At 38.3% G+C, this 20,077-nt stretch overlaps 1 protein-coding gene across 4 annotated transcripts in view; it reads left to right on the top strand.

Annotated features, from left to right (window-relative positions):
• The first annotated feature begins 635 nt into the window (after positions 1-635).
• Positions 636-20,077, top strand: part of LOC114468808 (shisa family member 6) — a 102,957-nt gene continuing 83,515 nt past the window's right edge. For all 4 annotated transcript variants that reach the window (XM_028455902.1, XM_028455901.1, XM_028455900.1 and 1 more), the window contains exons 1-3: positions 636-773; positions 1,210-1,976; positions 11,496-11,653. In XM_028455902.1, coding sequence (XP_028311703.1) covers positions 1,429-1,976; positions 11,496-11,653 — 706 coding nt within the window. In that variant the 5' untranslated portion in view covers positions 636-773; positions 1,210-1,428. The remainder of the gene's footprint in view (positions 774-1,209; positions 1,977-11,495; positions 11,654-20,077) is intronic.

The following is a 20,077-nucleotide window of genomic DNA, read 5'->3' as shown; positions in this document are numbered from 1 at the left end:
TGTTTCTTCACCTTTTCAGGTCAGTCACGTTCGGTTTTGTGTCGTCATTTCTTCTTTATTTCGTTTTGTTACTTTATTCATAAATATGGAGGAGTTTTGTGAGCGTTACTCCTTCATTCTCGCCATTATTTATGGTTCTCTGTCACCGTACACACGGTGTAGGTGTGTGAAATGGTTTTTAATAGTAAAAATAGTTAAGAAAAAAAAAAAAAAAAGACCATTCCAAATGTTTCCATGCGCTGCACAAACAGAAGCTGTCGGTTTATCACCTTTTTTTTCTTCTTCTTCTTTTCCTGCGTCTCCAACAGGTGCAGCTTTTACTTTGAAAATCCCAGTCCCCCATGTATTCACAGCTCTCTGCACCCTCCGCCTTCCACTAACTAACATGATGTTTGATTCATAATTCAAAAGTAACCATCGCTGGCATGTTTCCCACACTAACACAGCCGTGCCGCTCCAGCGCCCATGCGTAAATACGCACCGAGGGCACGAAACACTCATTTCTGGGCGTTTCTTTCTTTCTTTTTTCCCCCTCCTCTGAAAGTTATTGATACCCCGAGGCGTTTGGCCAACGATAGGAAGAAAGCTGATTGATAGTTAGCTCAGATGTCTGAATGGTGACGTGTGTGGGGAAGAGAAAGAGAAGGAGAGAGAGAAAGTGGTGGAGGCGGGCCGTGGAGGAGAGTCACTTCTTGACTCTTGTCTTGCAGCAGCTCTTGGATTCAGCGGCTCAGGCTGAGACCTCCCGGTTACCGGCCACTGTCTTTACTCCGGTAAGTCCCGCTGTCCTCCATGTGTGTGTAGAGATGATGTAGATGTCGAAAATGTCCCTTTTTTTTTTTAAATGAAAGTGAAAAAACTGGGGAAAGGAAGTATAGGAAGAAAGAAAGAAGGCAAAAAACGCGTGAAGGTGGTAGACTTAACATTTGAGAAGCTTATTATGATATTTTTTGTTTGATTTATTCAGCAGAGACTTAAGTTTGATATTTAAGCTGAAATATAAGAGAGGAAGTGGTTTTTCTGGCACTTTTCTGTTTGGAGAGCGTAGCAGCGGTGCAAAGTTGGGCGCTGTCCGTGGTGCTGGAAGTGTCTAAAAAAACAACGTTTACTGTGATTTCTAAGCAATATGTCGGCTTTTAAACATTTTCGGTCATGTTAAAAGTCAGCATTTGTCGACAGAATGTGTTTTTTTTCTCTCTCTCTCTGCAGTTTACGGGGAGTTGGACCTCAGACGTGTTTCTGCAGACAAATGTTTGTCCAAAGTGACTTTTAGAGAAGAGTCTGTGTTGAAAGCTGAAGATGCATTTTGCGTGCGATGAGCGCAGAAGCACGCAGACAAAGTGTGCCGGTGCCGGGTCCATGCGCCCTCGGTGAGAGGCGGAGTGGAGACGGAAGACACGGACACGGACAGCGGCGCGTCCTCAAACGATGGGGATAACGCGCCTCCTGCTGATTCTCATGTTCGTCCACCTGCTGAACGTCCCGTGCGTCGCCACCGGCCCCAAGAAGAGCAAAGCCCCGTCGCGGAAGCTGCCCAGGCCGAGGGAGGCGAACGCCAGCAGCACCGCGACCCCCCCGGGGAGGATCACCCAGGTCCGCTCACCGGCCGGCGGCGTGCAGCACGACACCTGCATGGGCTACTACGACGTGAGCGGACAGTACGACAAAGAGTTCGCGTGCAACAACACGGACCATCGCTTCTGCTGCGGCAGCTGCTTCCTGCGCTTCTGCTGCGCGGACCGCGGGAAGCGGCTGGAGCAGAGGACCTGCACCAACTACAACACCCCGGACTGGATCAAGACCCAGCCCCCGTCACCGGCCCCCACGGGGGACACGTACGACCCCGAGCTGGACCAGACCAACGCCACCGTGTACATCACGTGCGGGGTCATCGCGCTCATCATCGCCATCGGGATTTCTGTGAAAGTTGCCTACGACAAAGCCACCCAACCCCCTCAGGAGATGAACGTGCACAGGTAGGACCTCTGTTGTCTGTAAGATGTTATCAAAAGTGGAAAAACCTTCAGAATATTTTTATGTAGAGTTTGCATGTTCTCCCCTTGTTGTGATTTCACCGGCTCAGATATCCCCGAACTATCCCTAGATACTTAGAGTTGCTTAAGATTGTGTATATATATATATATATATGTATGTGTGTATAATGTTCATTGAGACATTTGTTTTCATTCAAAGTATAAATTTTACCATTGTGGAAATTTGGATCAAACCAATGCACTGGTTGGCTTTAAACCCATGTTGTCCAGGCAGGGCTGCATCCAATCCACTGACCATCTTTGTTCTTTTTTAAATAAAATGTAACAATGGGTTTAGGACGATATGCACCAAAACTCATATCTCAATATTTTTTTTCCATAAAAGGCGATATACAATATTTTTAATTCAAATGAAGTCTGACCAGAAAGACAGTTTTGGGTTAAATTTGCTGATGCAAAATGCCAAACAGGCACATTAACAAATAATTGCACAAAATGTGTCACTTTTGGCTTTTTCCCCCTCTAAGGGACAGCATGTGTGAGTGAGTTCTGTAGTATGGCTTGTTTCGGGGAAGGTTTGGCTTAGGACGCACACAGAAATCCATCAAACTGATTTTCATGCTGTTCTGAGAGCTAGCGAAAGTAGTGACTCCTAAAACAACTGTTTAAAAACAAAATACGCTTTAAAAAATATAGCGATTTAGGTGATGTCGTAATTTTCCATGTCGCCAAAATAGAAAGCTTGATATTGAATCTGGATATATTGCCCAGCCCCCGTTTGAGCATCTTCTGTTTCAGAGGAAAAGTCTTCATAAAAAAATGTAATGACAAAATGTGAAAATGTTCAGGTTATGTCAAGATTGAGAGCTGATGTTTTATGCTTACTGATGCTGGGATGGATCACACTCATCACAGATGAGTTTAAGGAACATTTGGTCTAATTTAAACATATATGAAACAATCTGATTAGAAAATGAATGGTTCGTCCTGATAATATTGGTTTAAATCGGGCGTGTTTTCTCTTAGTCTGTATTAAAATGTACAAATGGACTTTAAATCAACATGAAACTGTCAAATCATATGTTCGTGTGTTCATGGTGTTTTTTTCACTCCAGAGGGTTGGTTAGAGAAGGCCATTATTTTAGTCACTGAAGTCGTGTACCCACGGAGGCCTTTGTGCACTTCTCAGGTGCATAAGAGTGTTTTTTGGGCATTTTGTGGTTGTAGTATGAATCACATGAATAAAGAAAGCACATCATCAAGGTCTGTGCATGTTTTTTTTTTTTCTGTTCAAAGCGTGAGCTGCAGATGGAAGAAGGAATAGAGCGATGCAGCTCACCTGCACCTCCAGGGTGTGCGACGCCTGCAGAACCTTCACCATAACGAAGGACTTCAGAAACCAGACAATGTCCTGTTGCTGTTAATCAATGAATGCAGTTAAGACTAAGTGGGAATATTGTAGCTAACCTATCCCCCCCCAGAGGCTCAGTGCATTGTACTTTATGTTCGCTCCACCTCACTGCAAATAAAGTAAATGCCACCAGAAACCATTAGAAGTTATCAGGTTGTGCTGGATGGGAGTGGCTTCCTCTGCAGCGGCCGTTTATTAAACTCCTCGGGGCGTCGATAGTGGTCACTGCATTGCTCGCTGAAGCGACATAAAAACGCCTCCTGTGGCCATTTTCAGGCAGCAGATGAAGGAAATTGCTTTCTGGTGATGTTGCAAACACTCCTGGGGTGATGCGTCTATACACTCAGACTGTTTTATTATCATCATTATCATCGCTTGCACGCCAACTTTTGCCACTTGTGGCAAACTTTGTATCATTAAAGCATTTGTGCGACCTTTATCCGTCCATCCATGACAGAGTTCTATCATAAGGCTCAATATTAAAGGAACAAGATCCTCTGGGAACAAACAGCAGCTTCTAAACCATCTCAAGTAGAAACTAGGGGTGTGCATTGCTATGAATCTGACGATACGATATATCCTGATAATACACAATATGATATATATCACAATATCAATAATTACAAATTTCCTCTTTACAAGTACAAAATGGTATAAAATACATGTTATTTATTTTTTTGTGTGAACAAGTAAATGGCAACTAAAAGGAATGCAGCAAAATAATAATTCTTGGCAGAACCAAAAACAGGAAAATGACAAAACCACGTCCGAAAACCAAAACACGGAAATAAATTCTTATGCAAATTGCATTTATGGCTCTAAATATGTACTAACCTCACTAAAATTAAAACAATGCAATTGTATAAATGAATAATAAATCAATTCAAAATATTTATTTTGCACTGACATTCCAACAATTTACAATATAAAATAAAATGTTTAACTTGACCCCACACGTGCATTAAATAATAATGTACAGGCCTAAAACTGACTGAGCTGTTGAAATAGTCAAATTAAATGTTTTCATTAAAATACAAAGAGCATGTAAGTGTGTCCAAGCTGCTTTGATCATTTCTTGTACGTACTGGTTTAATGCCATTCAAGTAATAATTTTTAAAACGCAGACCAAGTACCGTCGTGATGTAGTGAAGATCTCTGTGAAACGTGCGCTAACGGACTGAAAGCAGGTTCTGCTGCTGATGTGCAGCAATGCATGTTGACCGAGGGCTACACGTAATTACAGTGTCTGAGTGTCAAAAAAAACATTGAACACGCGTGCACCGTCAACTCTGCTCAGAAAGCGCTTTAGTGCTCAGATGTACAGAAATACAGCCGCTCTGAGTCCGCGTACATGTTTTCAGCGCGCTGACTGCGTTATCGCAACATCCTGTTTCTGTCTGCATTTTTCAATGTGAAAAGCGTTTTTACCGAAAATGCTCTTTTGGGCAGAACATTTTCTGTCAAAGTACTTTTTTTGCAAAAGTTTTGATTATAATTCTTTTCTTAAATTCTTTTTTTTTTTTTTTTTTTAAACTACACGTACGTCTATAAAAGTGCCCAGTTTGTTTGACGAAAATAAAGTGCGATCACCTTTTAAGCTAGGATGCATTGAGGAGTGATGTAGTTTAACAAGGTCTAATATGGTTCACTGACATCTCGTGACCTGCGTTTACGCGCTATGCAGATGTTTATCGATACCATAATCGCACAGTGGAATATCGCAATATATCACCAAATAGATTTTTTTTGTACACCTTTAGTAGGAATAAGAGGTGATCTAGAAGCTGCAGATGAAATAAAAACACTATAAAGTCACGCTTGTGGAGGTCAACATGTTTGACAAACTGTGACGTAGCGATTATTACTCAAGGAAGCACTCCATTCACGTAACTCGCACTGCTTTGATGAGGTTAAAAGGCGAGTTGATGGTTGCCATGGTATCGTAAGCATGTGTGGATATGTAGTAAGACTGAAAAGACCAACATTTTCAAAGTCCCATTTCTCCTCCTCCAAGATGGCCACGCCCTCAAATAATGGGAGATTATGTGTGTTTGAGGCTAAAAGTTGATATAAACGACTCCAAAGATGTTTCTGGTAAAATTAGTAGCAAAGGTTTATTATTCAGCTTTAGAATAATCATCTAAAGTGCTTTCTTTAAAGATACATGAACCCTCAGATGAAGACATAGTGTTGGCCTCATTGATCAATACATTTGAGGATCTTTTGCTCAAAAATGTCAAAAGTTGAAAGTGCCATTTCTTTATTGACATTGTCAGAAAGGTTTGGTGCATTGCATTGTGGGAGGCGGAGTCCTGTAGACCGATACATTGAAGTGGTTTTTTTACTTCATTCTTACTGCGATTCCTTGTGTTTGCCCCCAAACATTCTACCAAAGTGACTTCATAACACATTTCTGGTGTTTATTTTGGGTCTTACATGAAAAGATCCAAGTCAGGCCAAAATGGAATGTCTTGCAAAATGAGGTCGTATTACGGGGAATACTGGAAACAAAACACTACCAATAGATATCAATAATAAAACAGAATGTCAAGCCAAACTTTTTAACCTTTTACTTTTTTTACGATACTAAATAATCTTTGATATATTGATGTATGAGGCCTATACTGTCTTTACCTGATTAGATAAAAAAAAAAAGATCATACAGCGACTTAGAATTTACATGCACACATCCAGGATTCGTGCGCTATTAGAACACATTCACACTGAGATTTAATGATCCTAGAGGGAAATAATTTAGCTACAGAGGTGCAAGAAATATTACAGATGAAAGAAAAAGTAGAAGAAACACTAAAAAATGAGAACATGCATAATTAAGTAAAAAAAAGTCTGTTATTTAAAGAAGGATTAAATAAAAGGGCACACAGTAAAATATAATACAAAATATACAATAAAGAGAAACAAGTAGGTCTGGGAGATCAGAAATGTTTTTAATGGCCATGTACAGGTTTAAGGACAGTACAAGGAATTTGTCTTGGTAGTTGGTGCACAAAACAAACAACAAAAAAAATTAAAAAAAACAAAGAACAACCCAGAAACAATATTAATAATGATAAATATAAAGGATGAGGGATAAATAAAGGATAGCTAGAGAATAAAGGATAAATAGGATAAATTTAAATATATATATATATATATATATATATATATATATATACACAGTGATATATCAAGTTTTCTATTCTATTTTGGAGACAATATTACCCATATTGAGATATGTGTGTGTGTGTGTGTATATATATATAAATAGCTTATTTTGCATCAAAATACTCATTTCAGGAGAGACACATTTCTAAGTGCGTCCTAACCCAAACCTTCCCCTAAACAAGCCACACTACAGAACTCACTCACATGTACTGTCCCGTAGAGGAGAAAAAGACAAAAATGACGCACATTATGCAGCTGTTTGTTAATAAAACTGTGGCATTTTGTATCAGCAAATTAAACCCAGAATTGTCTTTCTGGTAAGACTATATGAATTAAAATCATCAAGATTTATATAGCATATCGCCATTTTGAGAAAAAATATTGAGATATGAGTTTTGGTCCATATCGTCCAGCCCTAGGAACAAGCAGTGGGATTGGCTCTCAAAGCACTTCATTTGTAGGTGTTTTAAATCACAATAAGCAGAGCGCAAACGCAAGCGTAAATCCATGCAGTGCAGGGAGTAACTGGTACAAAAAATAACTCAATCAAATTGACTTATTGAAAGCCCATGTTCTATAACAAAAATATTATAAATAAAGTTTTTCGTAAGTTTGGCAAACATTTTACATACGCCATCCTGGATAAATGTAAATATGTCATCAGTGGATTATTTAAAGAGCAATTAAACCCCTGCTTTCTCCTGACCTGCCACGAGGAAGGAGATTCCAAAAATGTCTTGATTATGGGTGGGGCTCCTGGAGCAGTTAAGACACGCCCAGTCTATACTATAAAATCGCCAATGAACAATCTGTGCTATGCTAACTAGCTACTCATTACTTACGATACCTCTTTTTTTTTTTACTATTTTCTCAATCCAACCTATTCACCACAGATTGTAGAGCCCACAGGTGATAGTTTTTATAAAAGGGGCGGGGCTAACAGTGTTTGTTTGTGACGTAAGATGTTAAAAGTTAGACCAGGATCAATCATCAGCACTACTTCATACACAAATATATTCGTATTCAGCAGAAAAAAGTGTTTTGGGGTTTAGTTACTCTTTAAATAGTCTGATCCACTGATGTAGGTGTAACACTGCCCTCTCTTTTTATATTCTTCATTTAATAATTTTTTTTTCTTAACCTTCCTTAGGGAGGGCTGGTGATGGTCACAAGTATGCAATAAAATAAATTAATGTATTTAATTGCAATAACAAAACATACATTGCTGTCGTGAAAAGATTGCACTACATAGTGTTGACCTTCAGCATGTGAAGGCAAGGTGAACAAATACATAAATGGATAAATGAAATATGAAATAGTCCACTGATGACTTTATTACATTGACCCAGAGCTATTTTCTGTGCAGAGTTGTTTTGGAGAACCTGAATCTTCATCCTAGTGCAGAAGTCCTTGATTTTGGAATAATTGAGCATTGTTGTGGCTGAAAGATATAACTTTGCAGCTTGCTGCTTTGTTAATGTCGGAGGGGATTACTCAGCGCTGCCTTCTGTAGACACACAGCGACTCACTCTGAATAGATATTATCCAAATTCAAGCTCCGACATCCACATCAGAGTTCTGTGATGGAGTCCATCGCAGCCACAGCGATGGCTTTACGTGGCCTTTGGAATAAAAACCGCTGGCGCAGTCGGATTCAGATTTCCATATGGACTGAAATAATACAGCATTATATAGGAAAGCGACACTGAATGAGCCTCGAAGCTCATGACGCTGCAATATTTTTCCATCTCTTTCCCCGATGGTGGAGTTTATGTCTCATCTGTGTTGCTCTCCTCGAGCCATGGGGCGTCGTTTTAAATGAATCTGCTTAATGCCACCATTTAGATGCCAGCGGTGGCATTGAAGGTTTTGAGGGAAGGCAATTAAATGGGAAGGCATGGCCTGCTGGGTGCTAAGCAGCGTATTCACAGTTATTTTTTTATGATTTGTTTATTTTCCGTTGGAACCGTTTCCTTGCGTTCGACCCGTGAGGCCGGTGCTGACAGCCGTGACCGAGGAGAAGTGGTGGAACATGGGATTAGATTTTGGCTTTGGGTTTAGAAAAGGATGTGCGTTTAGAAAAGCAGGAGCGTCTGTGTTTGTTACCGGTGCTTTTCTGAGGTGATTTAGAGAAGGTGAAAGAGCAGCAGGCAGACCTTTTGCTTTTTGGTGCGTGACCTTCATGGAAACGAGAGAAATGTGAGCGAGAGCTAAAGTCGGCCATTCAAACAGGTTGTATTGATCACGGTCCACAGAGTAAACTAAAGTGGAATTCACACCAGCCGAGCTGAGGTGGAAAAAGCTTTTCGTCTGTGTGCAGAACATATTTGACTTTGGTTTAAATGTGTTTATTAAAACTACAACACTACGGATAGGAAATAAAAACCACGGTTTGGAGCACGAGAAAGTAAATGTGATGAAATGGAAGGCGGTGCAGATGAAACAACAAGTCAAGAAAAAGAAAGAGCCCAAACAACCTGAACTCACATTTTTGATACAAACATCTATTGACGCTCTTATTCTCTAGAAAATAAACACACAAGCTCATAAAGTTCATCCCAGTCTCACAAGGATCATGAAACACAAATGTTTTGTGCTTCGTGCGTTTCTTTTTTTGTGCTGTCGGACACAAATTTGTGTCGTTGCTTGGAAGGAATTGCCAAACAGTAAATCTCAATGACATTTATTACCTTAAACCTTACCCAATAACTAACCCTGAAGATACACGAGTTTAAAAGTCATGTCCAGCGTGCACAAAATAAATGTGGAAATTGTGTTGACACGCATGAAAAAAGAAACATTTATTTTTGTAGCAGTGTCACGTTTTCCCGTGACATCATTATACTTTTATTTTAATTAAACTTCTTTTGCCACTGTCCGTTCAGTGTGTAGGGCGTCTGATTCTCAGTTTCTAACCTTCCAAAATTCTGTGTCAGCATGTAACGATTTTGGTTTCATCGCCATTTTATTCACTTTACCTAAAGCTGCGTACGCACAAACATAATCAGGCTGTTTTTGTTCTTATTTTCACTAGAGATGCACCGAAATCAAATTTTTTGCCTGGAACTGAAAATGAGAATCAATCGTAAATATTAAAATTGTTCAATATTTACGACCAAAACTCCTTGTGTGGAACGAAATGTAGCCAATCAGGAAGCAGCGCATGTAGTAAATGGATATTTAAAATATTTATTGAGCAATTTAATGAAACATAATTTTTTAGGAAGATGAATAATAAAGTTTTATGAATGTTTTTATGCTGTTTTAGAATGTGACAATTTTAATTGTACAAATGTTGATAGATTTAGTTTTTAGGGTTACTTTAACAGCTGTCCAGGGACAGCAGATGGAAAAATAGCCTATTATGGTACATTTACTGTAATGTTTACGAATGTACATTGTCCCTGTCCAATAAACAATACTTTGAAAAACAACAAAAAACAATGCTGCGTTCAAGGCAACTCAGAACTCTGCATTTCCAAGTTGAAAATTCCATTCTCCGAGTTAAGCGGCAGCTCATGGAAATATCTTCAACATGGCTGACCACCATAATATTAGATTTTTTCTCGACTTTACAGAGTAGGAGCTCCGACTTCGGGAGCGTTTAGTCACCTTTACAAGTAGTAAGTCGCAGCATTAGATCACGTTAAATCACGTGAGATTTCTGTCTTGGAGGACAATCTATGACTGATAAACCAAACAATTAAAAATATTTTCGAAAATGCTTCACTGGGGATTAATTAAATTACATTTTGTAAATTATTTCATTTTTAAATGCTTTAGATGTCAAAAATTAATGCTTTATTATAATAGATTGTGTGGTAATTGATAAGTCTGTGTGTTCATCTTTCTAATACCTGCTGCATGTTTAACCACCTCTTTATGTGGAAAATTATGATTAAAATGTGTGATCTTTCAAAACATGTAAAGTTATGTGAAAAACTACAGTTTTATAATCAGTTTTTAATAATAGAGGCTGATGTTGCTGTTCTCAGGAGTCGGTTCTTGGCTTCATTTGAACTGAAATGTAAATAACTTTGTGAGCTTTGGAATGTTTTAGTCATTTCCCCTTTATCTTCATTCCCTGCCATCTATTCATCCACTTTACATTGCAACATATGGAGATGGAGGATTCAAACCCTTAACTTTTCTAACTTGGAGGCAGCTTGGCTGACGTCCATCTCATCAGGGGCATCAATTTGGAGAAGTTTGGACAGAAACGAGACCAGAAGACACTCGGTAGAGAAATGAGCTCTCCGGCATCTATTTATATCAATAAAATCACAATTTAAACTCGTAAATCAAATTTATGACCCAAGAAGAGTCTGAAAAAGTTACACTTTTACAGACATTCTGTTGAAAACAGAAGATTAAACGTCTACTACTATTTAACAGCTGCACAGATGTCATCTCTAATGTTGAATCTACATAATGCATTTGTGTTTAATGTCTGGGATTTTTACTCATTAGGATGTATGTAGTAAAGCTGGGCTCGCTGCATCTGCACATGATGAGTTTTCCAACTGGGACGATGGAAAATCAGGTCGCTTCTGTCTGCAATAAGGAGCTGCTTAAGTGTTCCCGTCCTGGAAGGGAAAAGCTATTATTACATGCAGCGAAGCTCCCAAAGTCACACACTTATGGGAAAGTGGACTGTGCGGTTGCTTTAGGTTGACATTGACACAGTTGAAATGCCCTTTTCATTCCCTTTGAGAACGCTCAGCGCCTCCAATCCGTCACATAAAACGACAGCTGGCATTCAAAGCCAGGCTCGTGATATATCACTATCTTCTGCTGTTAAAAAAAACACCAGCTTCCAACTAAAATATCACACCAGGAAAGTAAATATTCGAGCTGTGACTCACAGAAATATGACCACGATGTGTCAATGACTTCCTGATTTTTATTTGATTTTATCCTTGCAGAGCTTTGGCAGACATTCTGAGGCAACAGGGACCAGTACCGATCTCCCAGTACGAACATGAAAACATCGCAGCCATGAACGGTTCCCCCAAAGACGACACACCAGTTCGGACCTCAAAGAATCACTACACGCCGGTTCACGCCAAGGCCGCAAACCACGGTACGTAACGTGCTCTGTTTACTTATCAGAACCATGTTACTCCTTTAAATCTTCCTGGTTCGGAGGCCCCGCCCACTCAGGTCAAACAAACACTGGCAAGAACAGAGAGAAAATCCTCACGTCTGAGGTGGAGCAAAATAAAGATGTGCTTTTTGACAGTGTGAAAAGTGAACTTAAAGTAATAGTTTTGTAGCATTCCTGTGTTAGTGGCGTAGAGCTCAGAAAAAACGCTCTGTGAAGGATCAGCTATTGTGCCGGTAAAGTCTGCCCCCCTGTGTGCACTGTGAACAACAATCACAGCAGAGATCCTAGAGAGACACACTGAAATACCGTTTATATTGACCCTAGCTGTCCGTACGCTTTAGGCAATAAATAACACATTAAAAGAAATTAATGAAAACCTTAAATAAGCCTAAAAAATTAACAAATGTTATCCCTGGACTGTTTATTTTGCCTTTAGCCAATTTCACCTATACTTCATCATGTTACAGATTAAATACTGCAGCACATTTGTAAAAGTTTAATATATACTATACATTTTAAAAGCTTGTATAATACACAATACAGAGCAGAAGCAGTGCTGCACTCCTGTTCCATTGAACCATACACTTCTGCTCGGATGGAACCAGAGTTTTCTGGTTATACGGTGTTTCGTGGAAAGAAAACCAAAAAAGTGGTATCATTTCTAACTTGGGCTTTTTGGGAATTAATTTTATTATCCCCCACCACAAAAGGTGAAAGGGGGATATACAGTAGGTTTGAGATTTGTCTGTCCATCTGACTTAAAGGGGACAGCTATTCTCAGAAATCTGTTAAAGATGGGATAACCAAATTCAGTGTGTGGCTTCAGGATATCAATCAATACCTTGATGGAGTTCGAAAATGAGAAGTGCACAATTATTTTTTCCAGAGTTATTGCCCTTGTTCCATCTTTTTTTACTCTGTTCTGGGTATCTTCAAAGGGGACAGCTTTTCTTAGAAATTGTTTAAAATAGGATAACCAAATTCAGTGTGTGGCTTCAAGGGTATCAATACCTTGATGGAGTTCGAAAATGAAAAGTGCGCAATTATTTATTCCAGAGTTATTGCCCTTGTGCTGTTTTTTTACTGTTCAAGGTATATTCTAAGGGCACAGCTTTTCTTAGACAACATTTAAGATAGTAATTTTATATTATGTATACATCTAAGTTCTTTGATTTAGGACATTTAGGAAAAGGTTGTGAGTTATGGGAACCAATCTGGCGGGGGATGTTGATGACTGTCTTCTTCTTTTGTTTAATTTGTTTTAATAATGTGATTTAATCTCATCTGAATGACTGCTGATGTTTGTTTTTGGATTGTTTTCAGGTTTTTCTGTGTTGTACCACAAATCCGGACACTGATTATCGTACACAAGCTCATACCTGACGTGTGATCTGATTGTAGTGTACACTCACGTCAGAAGTGATAAATTCCGAAGCTTGCGTGAATTTACATATGAAAGGTTGATACATGAGGGCCACATGGGTTTTTCTTTGAAACGTTTAACTTGAAGTTGTTGATGGTGACGGCTGGTGTGTTTGAGGAACAAGCAAAGGTGAATCGAGTAAGAGAGTCATTGACTCACTTCTTCTCAGTGAGTCACAGAGCTTTAATGCATATGGAAAGCTGTTTGAGCATCAGTGATATCAACCATAGTAGAGCTCTACTAGCGCTCACATTTGGAGAACATGTACTCAATTTATGTTCACTAGTGCGTGATTAGGAAGGGATTAAAACCAAATCCAGACTCACATTTGGCCAAAACATATTCTATTTATTTGTGTGTGTTGAATCCAATGCATTATTTAAACATTGTTTAATACAAAACACATATTATGCATGCAGTTTTTATGCCGGGCTATCGGACTCAAAACACCCTCACTTTGTTCTTCTTTTCCTTGTTGTTGTTGTAGTTGTTGTGTACACTAGTTAAAATCACTACTCTGTTATTCGTGAACGGATCGAGCTGAAATTTGATAGGTGTTATCTATGGATATGTACGCATCAACGCTTGGAGCCCGATTTTTGATTTTTGGCCCATGTCAAATATTACGATCGTTGGTGGTACCGAATCATTGGCACATACTAATATATAAATGGGGCCCATTACCCCGTTGGTGCCACGGAGGCGCCAGGGGGCCCCATTTTTCAAATGACTACTCCTCCGTTAGTTCTCGTTAGATCGGAATGCAGTTTGGTATGAGGCCCATCCCCTATTTCCGCTAATTTCCAAATTTATGCAACATAGTCATGTGATGTATCGTTTCAAAGGTAATTCAACATTGATTACGATTATGCCTTGCACAATTCGATTAGCGGGACCCACCCCACTTTTTTAGGCATTTCCATTAAAGTCATTTTCTCATTTTTTTGTGAGTCAAATATTGCGACAGTTGGTGATACCGAATCATTGACACATACCAATATATGAATGGAGCCTATTACTCCGTAAGTGCCATTTTTCAAATGACAACTCCTCCATTAATGCTCATTGAATCGGGCTGTAATTTGACATGAATATTCTATGAGCCTCTCAGAGACCTTTTTGAAAAGGGGGGGATAGGGACCCACCCCCTTTTCTGGTAATTTCTAAATTTATCGGAACATAGTCGTGTGATATATCGTTTCAAAGGCAATTCAAAGTAGATTACCATTTTATGTCTCACAATTTCATTTGTTTTAGTCTGTGGAACCGAGTCATTTCACTGAATGACGTGCTTTTTGGTGCGAGCCCGGCTGTCGTTCATCAAAACTTTTTTTTTTAGAAAAGCTAACTAGCCATGGCTGCACACGTAAAACAGGTTTGTGACCTAGTTTTGGATCCTGAGCATGAGTTGAGAAGCTTAGCTTTAGACTGTCTGAGGAATGGTAGCATTATTTTTCTTTTTCACACGTGTTTCATTAATGTTTCGGGTCAATTTAACTTCTGTGGGGGAAAAAAGGGGGAGATAAGATACTTTTCATCTTCTTTTGGTTCCTCATACATTTCTTAATGTGTATTATGTATGTGAATCATATATGAATCATAACTTACAAATGAATTAGAAATAAGAAATCTGCCCCAGCGACGTTTGATTGCCGTTCGCTCTCAATCATCTGAGGATGAAATATATATGAAGATATTTATGGACATGCACTGACGTGGAGCTGCTGGTTGATAAGCATGCATGGTAATAATCTTTAGCTGGAACACGAGCTTCTCACATGCAAAGTTGTTCCTGCTGCTTTTATCCAGTCGGTCTCCAGTTCCCAGCTCCAGGGATCAGCTCCATTACCAAATGTCCCAGTAAGCTGTCCCAGATTCACCAGCGTTTTGTCCGAGTGCACTACTTTCACATCAGCATCGCCACAAAGAGCATGAAGCAGAAGAGCTGATACGAGCTGGACTGAACAGATGGATGAAAATAATACAAATTTCATTATTATATTTGAAAATGCATAAAATAGCTATAAATATATCAAAGTACAGGTTGCACATCATGCACACACCTCAGTGTTCAGTGTTCGCGTCGTTTTGCGACACTCTTTTTTTGTTTTGTGAGTAATGAGTTATGTTGTGTAGTATTGTTGTATTTTTGTAAATTTTCTCATTTTGTATATAGTTCTTTGTAATTTTGTGAGTTTTTTGGCTGTTTTGTGTATTTTTTCTCTCTTTTCTATATTTTGTCATTTTGTGTGTTTTGTTTTGTTTGAGTCATTTTGTCTATTTTTGTTATATATTGTGTTTTGGAGTAATCATATTTTGTTTCAATTTTGTGTCTCTTTTGTGGGGTTTTTTTTTTTTTCTTTTTTGCGGATTTTTGTTTTTGAGTGATGTCATTTTAATTATTTTTATGTTTTGGAAGGAATTGTATTTTTGGAGTCATTTTATATATTTTATCCTGTAATCTTGTGTTTTTCTGCTGTTTTGTTTATTTCGTATATCTTTTGGCATTCTGTACAATTTTGTTGTTCTGCGAGTGCATCACGTATGTATTTTCTTGTTTTGTGAATAATGAGTTATGTTTTGTAGTATTGTATGTTGTATTTCTGTATATTTTCTCATTTGTTATATCATTCTTTGTAAATTTGAGTTTTTCTGCTGTTTTGTGTATTTTTTGTTTTCTATATTTTTGTGTCATCCTGTGTATTTTTGTTGTATATTGTATTTTGTTTTCATTTTCTTTCTGTAGTTTTGAGTGTTTTTTATTCTTCTTTTTCTGCCGTTTTGTGGTTTTTTTTTTTTTTCTCTACAATTTTGTGTATTTGTATTGTCCTTCACACAAACACTATGTTGACTCCAGTCAGCATATAGTGTGTGTGTGTGTGTGTGTATATATATATATATGTGTGCGTGTGCGTGCGTGTGTGTGTGTGTCATGGTGGAGTGCTTGTAGCATTGTGTGAATCACGCCTCCTCTCCTACCTTTTGCACATTTCTCTTTACAACTTCTCCGAGGGGGGACTAAAGGAGTTCAAGGATAAGCAGGAAAAGATGATACAGAACAGTCCAGCACATAAGATGAAGTCTGCAGGTTTGATGGGGTAATTGAGAAGCTTCAGTACGGCTCACGGCTGTGAAACCCGTCCCTCTGGGTCTATGTGTCTGATCACAGTTCATTACCACACAAAGAAAAAGGATGGATTTCTGTCAGGAACGCTGTGAGGTTAGCGTGATTAACAACGTGTTGGAAGAAAGCAGAATTTAGGAAGAGTTTTTCTGCAAAAGAAACCTGCTGACCTCTAAGTGTGTGTGTGTATGTGCACATCATGAAGCGTTCTCAGCTGAGGCTGATAGACACGTGTTCTCTTTCTAACAGCTGAACTGCCTTCTTTCATTTTGTCCTTCAGATATTTGGACATGCTGTGAAAATAAGCATTAAACACATTTTTCAGTATTAAAAGTCATCTCATGTTTCAGATAAAGCGACCTTGTCTCATGTTGACTGCAGGATTGGGGTCAATTGTAATTACGTAATTGATAATTAATTACAATTAGTGTGCAAATATAATTGTCATTTAAAAAAAAATGTGTTGCTGTTGTAATTGTAATGAAATTATACCTGACTAATTCTAATTGTCATGACTATTCTTTAAAAATAGTCAATTATAATTTAAAGATAAAACTGTGGAACCAGGTGTACAGTTCTACTCATATGTAGTTAACAATTATCAAAATGCGTTTCATATCCCACTTTCCCACAATTTACCATTGAAGAAAAAAAAATAAAAATAAAAATTGAAATTGAGGGGTTTAGTGACAGAAAAAAAGCTCAGATTTACACACCAAAAATATTAAAACCTATATTTTCATTGATTAGGAAGTCTAACAAAGTAACCAATACATAGGAAAGAAATGAAATGATAGATTTTTGTTTTTAGTGTATTTTACAGCTGATTTAAGCTCCGTTATCATTAGAGATGCTAACAGAATGCTAACACAAGAGAAAAGTTAACTTTTATTAGGTTATTTATTTCAGGCTCAGGAATTATAATTAAACTTTAGTAATTGAAGAATGTAATTGACTCTCTGAGGACAAAACATAATTGTAATTAGAAAAAATGCTGGTCACCGTAATTTAATTGTAATTAAATATGGTTAATTGAAGACGTAATTGTAACAAAAGAATGTAATTGACCCCAACCCTGGTTGACTGCATGAGCTCATTTCAGGAGAAAATATTCAAGAGATGACGACAAAGTCACAGATGAATAAAGTGATTTATGTGGTCAAAGAAAAAGCTGATATTAGTTTTCTGTGTATACTCACTTACTTTATGGATTTATGTATTTAATGTTGCACAGGCAGATGAAGCGCTGAGGTTCAGCCTGAGTGAGCATTCATGGCTCTGTGACGGTACGTCCGTCACTGGGGTGGGACGATAAGATGCGCTTTACTTTATTGTTGTTGTGATTCCTTGTGTTTGCCGACAGTGACTTTCAGACATTTTTCTAGTGTTTGCTCTCAAAGTTTTTAATAAACAATGGCAGATGTTTATTTTGAGGTTTAGATGGAAAAATCTGAAACAGGCCAGAATTGAATGTCTGGTGCAATGAGAATCAGAATCAGAAATGTTTTTAATGGCCATGTACAGTTTTAAGGACAGTACAAGGAATTTGTCTTGGTAGTTGGTGCACAAAACAAAGAACAACAACAAAAAAAAAACAAAGAACAACCCAGCAACAATAATAATAATAATGATAAATATAAAGGATAAGGGATAAATAAATAAATATATATATATATATATATATATATATATATAGGTGATATTACTGGGAATACTGGGAACAAACTCAAACAAAAATGGAGTCAACCAATCACTGTCCTCGTCTGGAGAAGAAACACAAGAAATCACAGTCAGAATAAATTAAAAACACTTCAATGCATCCGTTTACGGCAGTGGTTCTCAACTGGTGGGTCGGGACCCAAAAGTGGGTCGCGGACAGCTGGTCAAAAATAAATATATGCTTAATGTCTCTCATGTTGGACTTGTATTTTATTTTGAAAGAAACTTTTCTTTTGACATGCATGGTGTGAAATGCATGTTGCACAAGAAAATAAATAGATTTATGTTTAAAAATAGATTATATATGTGTTTAACAGCTATTTTTGAAAAACTAAATTTTGTTGGTTGAATTCTAAAAAAAATAAGTGGGTCGCGATTTAATGTCCGTGGCAAAATGTGGGTCCCAGGGTGGGACCAGTTGAGAACCTCTGGTCTATGGGACTCCACATCCCACAATGCAATGTGCCAAACATTTCTGACAATGTCAATAAAACAATGACAATTTTAACCTTTTACATCATTCTTTGGAGCAAAAGATCCTCAATTTATTGATCTATGAGCCTGATAAATTATTTATTTTCACCAGTTAGATTTTATATAAGATTTTTTTTATCCGTTTTAAAACGTCTTGATAAGCCTAATTTTCCTGTTCTGTTGTCAGATCCTTTTTAATATTATATCCCAGATTTTACGTTTACTATTTTATTAGAATATTTACTCCAAAGCTATTGCTAAATCACTTTGAACTAGTACACATGTACTCATTGCAAATGGCTCTAATCTTTTCATCTACAAGTATTAACAAGCTACTTTGTTTAAGCTTTAAAGCATCTGAAACATGCAGTACTGAAGCCCTCCAGGACCTTAAATGCTTTAGATACCCTGAAAAACTGCACATTTAAAGAGTGTGTTCAGGCTTTTTTGATGGCACAGTAACTGTTAGTTCATTCCCTTTGTTTTACTATCAGGTGGTTTTATGTTCTATGTGGTCTTTTTCCTCTTTGTTTTCTGGTTTCCAACCCCGGTTTCTGATTGGATGGTGTTGGGGGTCCGTTCAGAACACGCTGGGATGGGCTCCGGCAAGCAGGTGAATGGAAAAATAAAAACCTCTGACAGCTTTTGTTGTCTCCACACAGACCCGCGGGCTAATCCGTCGACCTTGACTCAAGGTTGTTTTTTGTAAATTACGTTTTCCCACGAGAATGACGATATGGCCCACAGCTACAGTCGTTGGAGGAAAGTGTTCACGTCGAGTGGCTTATGTGTCATTACCTCCAACACTGCGTGACAAAAATAGAAGCCTCTAATTTGGTGTTTGCTTTACCCCGAAGGCCCGTTTTACTACACAAGTCCCACATGGCATCGAAAGGAGCACGAGGACATATGAATGCTATACAGACCATACAGTCCTCGCCTGTTGAACGTTTATTGTCTTTTGGTGTTTATTTTTCACCTGCAGGATGACTAAGTCTGTCACTAAAATGCACAACGTTGTCATCAAAAAAAAAAAAAAAAAAACAATGAGGACAGAAACCGTAAAACTCAACAAAAAGACTGTAAATATTCAGAAAAAAACTTCCTTCCAATAAGTGGCCAATATTGATGAAGAGGCAGTTAAGTGTGAAAGGGCGCGGCATGATGTTGAAAGGAGTCAATCAGAATGAATTCAAGTTGCCCATTTAAGCTGCCCTTTGCCATTACATACCACCTGGTTCCTTTTATTTGCCCTTTTTTTTGGCGATTCTTGACTGCTTTTGGCCCATTTTAGTCACTTTTCACTCTTTTCTTGCCACGTTTTTGCCACTTTTAGACCATTTTTAACCACCTGTTACCATGTCCGCCTCCACTCGCTCGTAAAAAAATAAATAAAAAATTGCGAATCGGACCGAACCACTTCGAGTCAACCGCCCACCGGGCCAATGCCCAATATGCCAGATGAGCAGTCCACCTCTGGATATTAGCACTGGGAAAACTATAAGCTCCTGTAAATAATGTTGAGTTTCAGTTACGCAATGATTTGTTTTCTGTCATTTTTACTTTCTCCTGTGAGGTGAATTGGATGAGCCAAAGGGCCGGGTTTGGGCAGTTAAGTTTCTTTCTATTTTACCACAGACTTTATATTTTAAGAGCTCTG

Source organism: Gouania willdenowi, chromosome 8 (genome assembly GCF_900634775.1).
Source record: "Gouania willdenowi chromosome 8, fGouWil2.1, whole genome shotgun sequence".
NCBI lineage: Eukaryota > Metazoa > Chordata > Actinopteri > Blenniiformes > Gobiesocidae > Gouania > Gouania willdenowi.
Note: the sequence above shows the minus strand (reverse complement) of the source record. Positions and strands in the feature narration are given on the sequence as shown.